Source organism: Dermacentor albipictus, chromosome 1 (assembly GCF_038994185.2).
Source record: "Dermacentor albipictus isolate Rhodes 1998 colony chromosome 1, USDA_Dalb.pri_finalv2, whole genome shotgun sequence".
NCBI lineage: Eukaryota > Metazoa > Arthropoda > Arachnida > Ixodida > Ixodidae > Dermacentor > Dermacentor albipictus.
Window position 1 is genome coordinate 384,526,054 of NC_091821.1, and position 13,293 is coordinate 384,539,346.

Below are 13,293 nucleotides of genomic sequence, written 5' to 3' on the forward strand. Positions count from 1 at the left end.
TGACTATTTCGTGTGGGAGCATCTTCGCTGGCATATACATAAATGTTGCATTGGTCACGAAGTCGTGCATGTCAACTGCTGAGAGGCATACTGTCGAAAATAAATAGTCAAGTCTTCATTGCTCTTCGCGAAGGTCACTGAACACTTTAACAATCCGTTATAAACACCACAAGAGACAGCAGAGCTCACGTCCAAACGGAATGAAAGGCACACACGCACAAGGTACAGGCGCTAAGCTTTTATTTCCAACGTTTCCTTCTACTATTTCCTTCCTCGCATCTAGAGCTTCCATTCACTCCAGCTATTTACAGGCGTACGCACTCATTCTCCAAGACACACTGTTTGACATGATTCACGGGGAAGGGAGAGGATTTCGCAAGGCCTGCTCTGCGTGAGACGGAAGTTTGTAGGCTTCAGCCTTTCGTCACCAAACAGCGTTTGTGACAGGACCGTGGTGGAGAACCACGGGTAAATTTCGAGCCCTCGCGTGCTTCGAAATCCTATTGTATGTACGCTGGTACGCGTTGCCTCTATCGAGATCTCTCTGGTCGGGAACGAGGTCCCTGCGCCGCTATATGTCCAGCGTTCCAGCGCGAACCGATGATCGCGCTGCGGTACAAACTCAACGTGGGGCAGGGGCGCTAAATTCAAACGAAATTCAGCCTTTTGGTCCGGTCGTATAACGCCGCGGACGTTCCAGGCAATTGGGAACCCTTCACGTGGCACCGCTGTCTGACGGCTGCGAAAAGCAGTGGCCGTGTCACGACAGTTGCCATGGCAGCCCAGCGCACAGTCGTAAACCTTACGCCCTGCTCCACAAGATGTCGCCTTTCGACGCACTCCACTCCGTGCTGGTCATCCACGCTTTCCTCACTGTCACGTTAACTGGTCGCCCACTAGCGCTAAAACCAACGGGGAGTTTCTCATTCCGAACGTTTCTTGCTCCCTGAGCTGGGCCGCTGGGCGAATGGGCCCACCCACACCATCAAAAAAAGAAAGCGGTGGCTTGTGTGAAGGCGCCTCAGTTTCTACTTCACGAGCTGGTGGACAAATCCATCAGGTGAACTCGCCGACAATTGCTTGGGAGCAGCAAGCACCAGCGTCCGTCCAACCTGCCCGCGTTCATCCGCGTTCTCGCGGTGTCATCGCGCCCTCACAAAGACGTGCAGCCTTCGCTTCGACTTGGCGCAGGACTGGAGTCAAAATGTCGAAAACGGGAATGCCATAAAGGCAGACCAATTACTGGTATGTCTGGGCAACCTTTTTGTTTTCAGTCTGGAGCAACGCGGTGCGGAGTGGATGTCTCGCGTTGTTCGCGAAGTGACATTACAAACGGCAACTCCGGCAGCACTTTTGCCCCATAGCTTTGCAATCGACCATTCAACTTGCCTCCCTTGCTAACTCGGACGGGTGATAATGTAATGCTTTCTTTCATCGAAGCGACTACTACTGTTGATAACGTAGACCGGGCGCTGCTCGGGCCGCTGAGGTAGCGCGCAAAGAAATGGAACTGGGAAATGAACTGGTCACATTATTCCGGCGGCTCTGTTTTTTTTTTTTTTTTCGCGTCCGCGGCTCACCAGCCACGTCCCTGCAGTAGAAGAGAACCACTTAAGACGAACCGTAAGGCTGCGAGGACTGGCAGTCTGCAGGGGGCTGCGCCGAACGTAAATTTATCGTCGTCAGAGTCGCTGCTTTCTCAAACACACGATACGGGCTGTGTTAGAAGCGGTACTTGTCGACGTACGCACGCAATAAGCAGACGCATAATAACAATGGTAGAAACCAGATGCACAACTGAACCTGCAGCGGACGGTCCCTTAAAGGTCACTGGCCAGCCGCACACCAGCAGTGTGGACGCGGTACGATTGACGCCTTGCAAGGCTTGGTCTGTGAAGTGAATGTGCCGAACGAATTTGGGTTTAGAGCTGTTTTTCGCAGCATGCAACAAGGACTTTTTCGATTGCGTGGCGTTGAATAACACTACTCTTTTTGCCCGGTTATGCTTATAAATGCTGCGCGAGCACGACATGAAAGGAAGAGTGCTGAACTGCGGTCCCTGTTCATTACAATAGACTCTTCGTTGTCCTGTACTTTCGAAAGTATGATGGCATTAAGTCACGGCTGATAGTGATACAAATTAAAATGGACAGTGGGATAAAATGAAAGGCGTACCCTCGACAGCAGCTGTGCTTCGGTGAGGGTAGCATTTAGAGCGGTGACTGTGCAACTCCGGTATGCAGCCGTTTCACGGAGCAGATTTATCATCTGTCAGCAAGCCTCTCGTTCTCAGCCGAGAGAAAAAAAAAACGAAAGATGTTGGCACTCCACCTCGCAAAAAGTCACAGAAGAAGCAGAAGAAATACGCCTACGCAAAGATTCCCTGTAGGCGGCAGTGAACAAAAGATGGCGCGTCATACGGGCCTTTGCAGAACCATGAACGACGAGGCGAGAGGGAGTGACTTTCACGTACGCGGTCGGTCCAGCCCTGTTTCCTTGAACCCGCGAGTCCTAGCTCCGAAATCGTCATCTTCCGTTTTTTTTTTTTTCATTGAGCGCCATCGTTACCAATTTCAAATGTCACGAAGCAAATTTGAGGAAGTCCCTGGGTCTCCTGTTTCCTCTTAGTCGGTGCTGCGTTGGTCCATTCAGCTGGGGGAGGCGCCGTATTCTCGGCGCGGACAATCATTTGCGGCGCCAGTGGAGGCCGTCGAGGGCGCCCGGCTGCATTTGAGGTCGAGATGTTCTCGTATCCGTTCGTCTACTTAGGCCCATACCTGTATAGGGATGAGAAATCGAAATGTGACATTGAAATACGCGCCCTGTGTTTGCGGCATCTCAGACAACATTCTTGCGCACAAAGCATCAACTCGCGGACTCCATTCTAGTTCGCGTGAATAGTTAACGAGTGGTGTGGCGCAACTTATGCCCTTAACATACGTAAGTGTTGTACGCTGTTCCATGCGCAAATGAGCTTAGCACGTGGAGTCGTCGCTGTAACTGGTAGAAAGCAATACTATACGTTGATTCATTGCAACGGCGCTGAGTGAACGTCTTTCTTTTCGCTCTCGTGGCGTCCAGAGAGGAGGTATCGTGTTTGCAACTAGATATAGTAATGATTGGTGCCAGCGAACGCCAAGAAATATCAGAATAACTTAACCAGCAGCAAAAACTACTCCAGGTTTCCATTAGTTCGAGCACAAGCAACGCCTTTCGCTGGATTTTTTTTCTCTTCGCGCGAGGCCGCGATGCGCTTCGCGCAGTAAGAAATAGCGCAAGCATTTATTTTATGCGAAGCATATTACGAGGGCTCAACCCAGCTCCTCAGGCGCGGCGGTGACCATGAAATCACGTGACACCGTGACGTCACGACAGAGGAGAAGTGGCTTTGGCTCAACTCTTGCAAGACGGGCTGGGTGGGAATCGAACCAGGGTCTCCGGAGTGTGGGACGGAGACGCTACCACTGAGCCACGAGTACAACGCTTCAAAGCGGTACAAAAGCGCCTCTAGTGAATGCGGTGTTGCCTTAGAAACGAGCTGTTTCTAAGGCGTGCGTCTCTTGCTCAGGCGCACATTTCGTTGCCGCGCCGAACGCTGCTTTGCTCGACGCTCACCGCGTCCAATGCGGGGCGCGTAGTCGCTGCCCTGTAGCCCATTGTCTTACACCCCTTGGCGGGTCGACGGGAACGCTGTCGCGTTCCACTCTTGAAGGCGAAGAAGTAATGCATGAGTTGTTTCTTCGTCTAGCCGAACCAAATATAGCCAAGCAACAGCAGTTCACCAGGCTAAACAGTGGTTCAACAACTAAAATAAAGGCTAGTATGCTTCGCATCCTGGGCTTAACCTTACCTAAGCCACAGCCATTTTTTTCAACCATGAAAGAATTGTCGCCATTTTTGGGCTAGTAACTTATTGCTCGTTATTGTTACAGTTAAGCTAGCGCATTATTCAGCCATGGCCTTCCTGTGAATAAAAAAACACAAAGAATAAATGCAATTGACGATGTCCAAGAATAAAGATTATCTTTGCGCACTCAGCCTCATGTTCAAATGATACGTTACCTAACCACATGAATCACGCGTTCTTCATTTATTTATTTTTTTTTTTTCAGGGCAATCTATAGCAGTCACTGCGGCGTCAGCGCTGCATGCATCGTGTGCACACTCTTCATGTTTTTTCTGTATTTAATGGTATTTATTGCAGTAAGTAAATCGACGTGTACAAGAAATCAGCACATGTCTGACAAACTGGTAGCACCAATTACGGACAAATTAACGTACTAAAACTAACACAAGATGGCGAGCGCAATTACAGTCACACACAAAAACGGGCCACTATGACTATTGAAAATGCACATTGTGCTCTTCAATTATCGTAAGAATAAGCACCTAGCCTCAATGGGGCATTAGTCTGGTCGAAAGTCATTTTCATTGAAAAACTATAGAATGTGCAAACTGATTATTTCCTTTTTTTTTCAAATCTTTTCTTGTTTTATCTTTTCTACCCCTTACCCCATACCCCTGTGCACAGTAGCCAACCGGACACTTAATCTGGTTAACCTCTCTGCCTTTCACTTCTTGTTTTCCTTCCTTCCTTCCTAGCTGTATTTTCTCTTTTTTTTCTTTTTTTTTCGTTTCGGCGTTGCGGTCAAAACGGAGCGGCAGCGTGGAGCGTTCGCTTTGGGACAAGGCACGCCCGCTCACCTCTGCCGGCGCTCTTCACCACTCCACCTTCGTGACCCCGAAAGCTCACGGTCCTCGAGTGAGCTCCGTTCGTGCGCGTGCTTTGGCGCGTAACACCGCGCTTGTTTTCTTAGTAAGCCAACGTTTGCTGCAACTTCTACTGCCCATAAAACTATACACACTCCCTACTTAGCCTAATATTCTAACACATTGATATTGCCGTCTGTGCTTCGCGCTTTGGACGAAGTGTTGCTTTTAGTTCGAGCTGCGAGTATAAATTCAAAACTGTAGCGGCCGATTACCTCCATTTTTCTGCCTCGACAGTTGCGTTACTCGTGCAGCGCACACGTACCCTTAGTAGAGAGAATGAATTCAAGCGTATGTTAAGACTCTAGGCTCAGATCCACGTCGGCCCGCATGGAGCGGATCGCACAGAGAGCGTCTCACCCTGAGCGTGAAGTCCCAGCTGCCGGTGGAGAGCGCGGTTCCATCGGGCGACACCTTGAGGCAGGTGACGCGGTTCTCGTGACCGTAGAGGATGCTGAGTCGCACGCACTTGAGTGTATCCCACACATTGACCGTGTAGTCGTTGTAGCCGCCGAAGAGTAAGCGACCTGCGAGCACGCGGTAATGCGTGTTCCGCTAAGCCGTTCTCTCGACGGAACCGTGCATGCACTATAGAATACGAGGCGTGCCCGAACCAAACCCGTCCGTGCAGTGTCGCATTTACCAGCGCTCTGGGAGTACCGTGACATTCATTGTATTTATTTTAGTAATCGAGGACCCCACTGCAAGCAAGCGAGCGGTGATCTTCCCCGCACGTATATTATGTATCCGACGCTGTTTGGTTGACAATGTGTGTGTCGCGTACAATTTAGAACCTTCAAAAGATTGCTCGGTGCCGTCAATACGTGTAAGATGCTTGAGCATCTGTGCTTTTACAATGCTTGACGTTCTAAACAGGGCGAGATTGCGAAGGGGCACAGCAGATCCCAAAGGTAAAGTCTAAGCATCGCCAGCCTTTCTGAGGCAGCACATTCCGTGAAGTGGCGTCGCCACGTGGGAACGACGCTCAGTTCTCCTTATTATTTCGCGGTTCGCTCCTATCTGCTGGTTTCACTTCATTGCAGAAACGTTGTGCAATTTGATGGCATTTTTTTTCGTTGGTCAGAGTTCGAGATAATTGTTGGTATCCGCTTTACAATATTATTTTATTAGCCAAGTGTAACTTGCTTTTAGTCTTTTGCTTTTCACATAGAGGGGATAAAAATACTATTCTTAGGTTTACAGTACTCAAGGATTTTAGTGGAGGCAGCCTCCTATATATGTCTATGGATGATCGTAGCAGTTCATCGCTCAAAAAGGAGGTGCACTGACATTAATTTGAATGCAAATCGCCACAAACGCACTTTGAACTGTGCAAAAACATTGAGTTCATTCGAACGTGGCGCCCCTGAGCGGGATGTGCTCTCTCCGAAAGGCTCGAAGTGTCAGCCCCTTACCTATTAGTCGTGTATTTCTAGAGAAACTTGGCGCACGCTTAGAGGAACCGTAAAGGTAATTAAAATGATTTAATTCTATGTAAGCGAATGAATTTGGGAGCAGCTGCCGTCTTCGGGGAGTAGCTCCCTTCTTAACGCTATTACGCCGCCACATGTCACTTTAATGTATATTTCTTGCATTGTTAGCTGCCATAGCGTCTATTCAATATCTCTTGTGCGGAGAGTGTTTTGTTATCCATTTCATATTTTTTTTCTGGAAGCTCACTTCACCTCGTGAAGGCGCACCTCGCCTTTATGTGTTGCTTTCACTGCATTGCCTAAGTGTCTTGCGGTTCGATGGCAAGCGTCAACGGTCGAGGCGATTCTTTCTTATTAGCTTCAAATTTCACCTTAACGACTGCGTATTTTACTTAGGGGACATAAAGATAACGTTATAGCGTAAAATATTAAACTGGTGGCATTTTAACAGAAAGGCACCATTTCTGTAACTCTTTGAAATCTTACACAAAACAACAACAAACAAAGAAAAACATCCGGCGCCTACGTTTCATTCGTTCTTGTTTTTGTGCTTATAGTGTCTTATCATTTTCTAAGTCACCCAGCTCTACATTTTTCCCTTTTAATTAAAGAAAAAACATTGCCAGTGCCTGTGCTGGGTTATTTTCGACCCTGGTTCGGGCTTCGAATTTTAGGAACCGTCTTATTAGCGCTTCAGCGCGCACTTATGAGCCTACTTACTATATGGGCAATAATTCAGAATGGATACGTGCCGCTGTGACGCAAGGAGTACAGGATACTACAGTATACTAAGTGTCGTTCTCATCTGTGCATAAATCTTCTCCTTCCACTCGCTTTCTCTTTTTACCCCCCTTAATTAACCCTTCCCCCCGTGCAGGGTAGCCAACCAGAACTACCTCAAGTTAACCTCCCTGCCTTTCTATGCATCCTTTTCTCTCATTCTCTTTCTCTGTCTCTCTGATCACCATTCTTCCCTCTACAAGCATGACACGTCACCTAGTCTCTGTGACACTGCTGCGTCGGCTTCGTGTCACACTGTGCATCCGCCAGATTTGGTGTTGCATAGCTTGTGAACGACGTAAGACATAAACTTAGACATTGCGTGACATTAAAGCTGTGACCTGGGCTGCGCGTAAACACAAGTATTTTATGAATTATATGCTACATAAATGAAATGAAACGCAATTGCATGCATTGCTTTTTGGTCTTTACACTATGTAGCATTTTCCTCTCTTTGCTCTCTCTCTCTCTCTCTCTCTAATTTGGCATATAAAGTTTTTTTCAATATTAACATATTTAATGTAAAAAATGTGATGGGGGAATCTTCATGTTTAATCTCGCTTGAAAACGTCGTGCATGCGTCTGTTCCCATCGTACCCAATGCGCTGATTGTACACCGGTGTCACACAGGCACTTTCGATCGTGATCGAGCCAGATCGGCATCGAATTTGTCACTCGCGATTGGGCTCTCTTGCGCAAAACGTGGAAAGGAACCAGTGTTGAAAGGATCGATGCCAATTCGAACGCACCAGTATTCGACGCCATTCTTAGAGTATATAATACCCCAGCCACACGGGACACTTTCTATCGTGGCATTCTATCGTGGCGTACGTATTGCGCTACGTACGTCCGTGTCCTGTCCTTCACGTTCGTCATTGTAAGAATAAGCGCAATATAATCATGAACACCCACCAACTAGCCCCGTTAATTGCTTTACTAAATGTTATTTCGAGTACATCGGGCTTCTTCATCACAAACCTGCATCCCCGTCCTTGTACTTGCGCTACGTAAGTCCGCATCCTGTCCTTCACGTTCGTCATTGTAACACTAAGCGCAATATAATCATGAACGTCCATCGACTAGCCCCGTTCATTCCTTTACTATCGTGGATTCAATCGAGATCGAAAGTGCTTCTTGTGGCTGGGGTATCATGCACTCTAAGAATGCATCAGGTACTTCTACGTTTAGTATTGAATGGAGTATATATACGGGGGCTTTTTTGCCGTAAAGTTACACCCGCCAAGTACGTGTAATTTTTCTTACCGCTCACTGAGAAGTCCACTGAGTTGACGCCGAAGATGATACTCTGCTTGGAATAAACGGCTACTTCCCTGTCAGCACGTAAATCATAGAGACGACACTGTGAAAGGAATGAAAATAAAAAGGAATGATTAGAAAACGAGGTGCATGAAATGGCCCTTCTGCCCTACTAATTTTATTACAGGAACGCAGAATGACACATAAACCTTCTGTCGTCTCACGCTAAGAGAGGCTCCATCCCTGGTCTAGGAGCGAGTTCACTACACCTCAGTCATATGCTTTGCATCAAGCTTGAGTCAGGGCAAAATGAAGCTTGGCATTGCCCCCCATTTTATTACAGAAAGGGCGGTTGTAAAAGCCCAAAAAGAACACGCGTCTTTAACGGCTCAAAAATACATCTTCATGCAAGTCTAAACGAGTTTCGATCGCAATTTGTTTTCTAAATCAACACTTTACAGTCTTTCTGCGAAAAAGAGCGAACTGAAGAAACTCGTAAAAGCAAATAATGAGAGTAACCAAAATGATTTTTTTTTTGTCTTTAGCACTGTTTACAAAATTTGACAAAAAAGATACACCGCATCAAATGTGTCTTGTCCGAGCGCCTACAGCGGGTGCCGTTTCACGTGTTATCTTTTCTCATGAGCATATGGCACACGGCACTGTTCCTGTTCGCCATCTCAGTTCCTAACGTCCAGTGAAAACGAACAGCGGCAAAAAAGTAAATTAACAACACGCGACAATATTGCTTCATATGACAAATCAGTTCTGTGGGAGCCCGCAAGGTGCAGGAACGTAACTGAACGAAAAAAAAAATGTGATCCACACGGCTGAAGCAAGAAGCTACAAAGTGAAACCATGCAAGTGTGTCAGAGAGAAAGCTTCCCTTCTTTTTGTTTTTTTTTTGTTTTTGTTTTTAGCTAGCTCATGTGGTAGAGCTACAGCACCGGAAGAGTATTGGTCCCGGGTTCAATCCCTCCGCACCGGGACAAATTTTTCTTCAACTATGAAGCTTTCTTTCTGAGAAATCTATATGGGCTTCCTTTGTGGCTTTGTGCTACGGTTGGGTGGGTGACTTTTGTTTTCTTCGATACTCCCGTATTTTTTTCCATCTGAAATGCGTGCACTCTACTCACGGTGGCGTCATCCGAGCCGGTGGCGATGGCATCTCCACTCGGGTAGAACTTGACGGTGTTTATATCCGATTCGTGCCCCTGGAAGGACTGCACGCACTGTCCTGACCGCATGTCCCACACGAGCGCTTGCCTGTCACAGCCCTGCACGCGAAGGACACCCACAGTGAGAAGCCGGCTTTACGGGCGCGAGATTTACTGAACACGTACTGCGGAGACGAAAGTGTTGCCCATCTCTGTAGGCGACAGGTCGAGTGCCATGACGTCGGCGGAATGGCCGTGGAAACTCTGGAGCAGTTGCGAACACTCCACGTCCCACAACGCGCACGTACTGTCACCGCTGCCCGTCAGGATCTGGAAACGACGATATCGGCACAACGATAAATAGGGCAAGCCGCAGCGACAGTCTGTGTCTAGTGACATCGGATCTTGGCTTAATGGCCGTGTTGTGTTTACTGACACAAGCTTGGCAATAACAAGGTAGTGCAAAATATCGATTTCTTGTGTTCAATTGTCTTCGGTGACTTGTAGTGAACCATGTGTATCTATTATTTTGTTTGTATAGGATTCGGTTATAAGCAACACGCACATTCGATAAGTCACTCCGCTGCTAGGACAAGAAAGTTGTGCTTTTTAGAGTTCACAGTGTCAGCATGTTATTTTGCTCTGCTATAAAATATGATTACAAAGATGTGCACAAGAAATAGGAAGCATGCTGAGTATCGTACGACCTTTCCTCGCACGAGAACACATGTGTTGCAAGCGCCGGGATTCATACTGGAAAGGGCTTACAATGAAAGATGGACATTTTACTCTGACTTGAGGATGGCTCTTGAGACGATATATCTACATAGCACTATTACGACGGTAGTTGCTTATTACCTCATAACATTTCAAAACACTAAAGACCACGTCTTTGGCTGGCCCTGAAGTCTGCTTTCAGTGGACTCCGGGCCATGTCGGTACTGAAGAAAACGAGGCAGCATACAGATTGTACACTGTGGCACACATTTAAGATACATTGGTCCCTATGGAATATCTGCGATCAAATATGTCAAGCGCTTTTTATCGAGATTGCGACCAAAAAACTCTGTGAGGCCACGCGATTTGACAGTTAAAGAAACTCATCTCTGCTATTCGGGATTAACCTTCTTTCACGGTTCTGAACATACCGAAATCCTAGCTTCAAAACTAAAGTGCTTCTGCTCATGTGGCACAGACCTGTTGGTCCGAGTTTGGGAAGAGGCAGCAGGACATATAGCTGGTGTGCGTCCCGACTGCTTTCTTCTTGGCGGATACCTCCTCCTCGAAGCTGAGCGGGTACACGGTCACCTTGTTGTCCAACCCCCTGCGTCGCGACATCAAATAAAAGGCCTTGTACACGACGGAAGAGCACCGACGCGTACTCAAGAAGTAAAGAGCCGGCTTCCGTGACCAAAGCACTAAGTACAAATGGGGTGAAGGTCACTGGTATACAAAAAAGTATTCTGCCTTCAAGCATAACATAGATAATACAAGCACTAAATAGAACATCAAATAGGGACAAATACAGCCGTGCCTCGTTATTGTGACCTTCGTGAATATGAACGACATGAATTATGGAGAATTTTCGCTGGTGCAAAACGTTCACATTGCATTTGAGACTCGTTGACACGGAAACCCGCTGTATGGAAAAGGCGGAAAAGCACAAAATCCATTGAAGTTAGTATTTTTGTCGATTGATGCCAATTGTAAGGACAGGGCCTCGTCTAAATGAAAGGAGCCGAAAGCCTTTCCCGAGCTACGGCGAAACGCGCGCGGCAATCCACCGGCAGCCGTAGTTTCCTACAACAGAGAAAACCCTGGCGCTGCCTATTGTTCAGCTATCTGTCTGGTCTTCGTGCTTGCGGTTTCAGGCGTTCTTGCGGCGTTATTTATTTCACTTTATCTGTCTAGATTTGCAAGCATGCATAACTTCCTGAACATGGCAGGGCAATCAGTATAACACAGCATGTAACGCGGTATGTCGTTGAAAATTTGCAAATACGTAAAGTCGTTTGAAGCCAATGTGTCGAAGTTTGGGCCAAATTTATGTACTGTCCATCTTACCATGCTGGCACGAATGGCTGTACTCGCAGCCGCCTTGTGCACTGTGGCCAGAGTTGGCTCGAGTGACTTTGATGATTTCTGCACGTGGCATGTGCACCGCTATGGACGCGATTGTACTGGCGGCCTCTTTATCACCACGGCAACCGCAGTCGCCATTTCTATACTCGCGTGCTCGCTGGTCCCGTTCGTGCTTTCGCGGAAGAAAATTCCTCGTCTTTCTGCTATTACTATAACACCCACTTCAATGCGTACATTCACGCGGAAATCGAGCATGGTATTCCTGTTCGCTCATATGGCTGATCCTGCAGCCTCAACCACGGCAACACAGATTGTTTTCTATAGGCAATAATTGTGCTAATGCGCGGACATTTTTCTGCCATTTCCTGAGTCAGTAATGCAAGAAAAATAATGTTGTGCCTAGAAAACACCCAAATACTTTTCCGTTGAACATGTATTTGAGGTAAGTCAAGTCGGCGCTCTGCCGATATCCACTCGGCGACGGTGCTTGCGCATCCGGCGTTTGGACAGTACTCACCCACAGGCGACCATGTTCCCCGACGGCGCATACGCGCAGGCCATAACCCAGGTTGTTGGCATCGTCACAGCGTGCTCCTGGGAACAAACAGAATATTTCCTAAATATACAGGCTATTTATGGCTGCACCTTTTCCTTCTTTTTCTGCTTTTTTTTCTTTCTTTTTTGTGCTATTGAAGTAAGTGAATAAGGATATATCGTCGCCAACAGATGACGCCACATACTCCTTTTTACAAGAGGAACATGGAAATGTACCTTAAGTCACACATCACAAATGTAAACAAGACGCTTTATAAAACGCCATTACGATAAGTCGTCAAAGCACGAAATGTCACCACAGAGAAAAGCAGCCTAATATGCCACAAACCGATTACGCGTGGATATATCATTTTCACCAGGCGAAAATGCTCATTTCTTTCTTATCCTAGCATATATCCACAATATGAGTTGCCTCCGAAAGCTTTTTTTCTTTAAAGCTACAATCACATACTTCTGAAGGCTAGTCGTCGTCCCAACATCTTCTTTAGCCTCACTGGTGTGAGCTCAAGCGTCAACGATTGATACATCAGTCTCGCTCCTGCTTCTTGGTTTGTTGTTGATTTGTTCTCTTCCGCAGCACAAAGAGCAGGTATGTGCGAAAGATTATGAACCCCCAGGGGAAGCTACTGCCATATCAGCTTATTCCCTGGCCTCTGCGCTTTCTCTTGCTTCTGTAGAAAGAATGGCTGAAGGAGTACGTTCCTTCCTCAAACAAAAAAATTAAATCGTTCTAACAAAATTCCAGCAGAAGGATCTTGCTGAAAATACTTGATATCGCTTAATTAGATCCCTGTTTCATAGTCAATACTGATATTTGTTCCAAGTTCTGCGGTTTTCGCTGGAAAAGCGCTCACCTTGTTCGTAGTGAAGGCGTCCCATATGATCATCTTGCCATCCTAAAAAAAGAAAGAGTTCGGATATCTGAGCCCTCGGCGTAATACACAAGCAGGGCGCGAATGTGCAACGTCTCCAATCGTCATTTGCATTGCCCATTTATTGCTTAGCACTCTTGCTTTAATGTAATTATTTCATATGTAAGTTTACTTAGCATGCGATTTGTACCCTGAACATCTGCTTAAAATCACCTACATATTCAGTTCAATCAGAATAATGGACAATAATGAACAGGAGCCCCAGAAAGTAAGCAGCGCACGCTCGAGACAGTGACGACCATGGCATTTTCAAAATGCGTTTCAGGGAAATATAGGCGTTTCTGTAAGTATGCTTCACAAAGCTCTGTTTGCTAATTTAACACTAAA

At 46.8% G+C, this 13,293-nt stretch overlaps 1 protein-coding gene across 2 annotated transcripts in view; it reads right to left on the reverse strand.

Annotated features, from left to right (window-relative positions):
* Positions 1-206: 206 nt before the first annotated feature.
* Gbeta5 (guanine nucleotide-binding protein subunit beta-5) overlaps positions 207-13,293 on the reverse strand; it is a 31,523-nt gene continuing 18,436 nt past the window's right edge. The window contains exons 4-11 of one of the 2 annotated variants that reach the window (XM_065432473.2): positions 12,889-12,930; positions 11,997-12,070; positions 10,595-10,721; positions 9,584-9,727; positions 9,377-9,517; positions 8,247-8,343; positions 5,131-5,297; positions 207-2,777 (exon numbers count right to left, since the gene is read on the reverse strand). In XM_065432473.2, the coding sequence (XP_065288545.1) occupies positions 2,766-2,777; positions 5,131-5,297; positions 8,247-8,343; positions 9,377-9,517; positions 9,584-9,727; positions 10,595-10,721; positions 11,997-12,070; positions 12,889-12,930 (804 nt within the window). In that variant the 3' untranslated portion in view covers positions 207-2,765. Of the gene's footprint in view, positions 2,778-5,130; positions 5,298-8,246; positions 8,344-9,376; positions 9,518-9,583; positions 9,728-10,594; positions 10,722-11,996; positions 12,074-12,888; positions 12,931-13,293 lie in introns of both variants that reach the window. The other variant, XM_065432472.2, reaches the window with a different exon arrangement.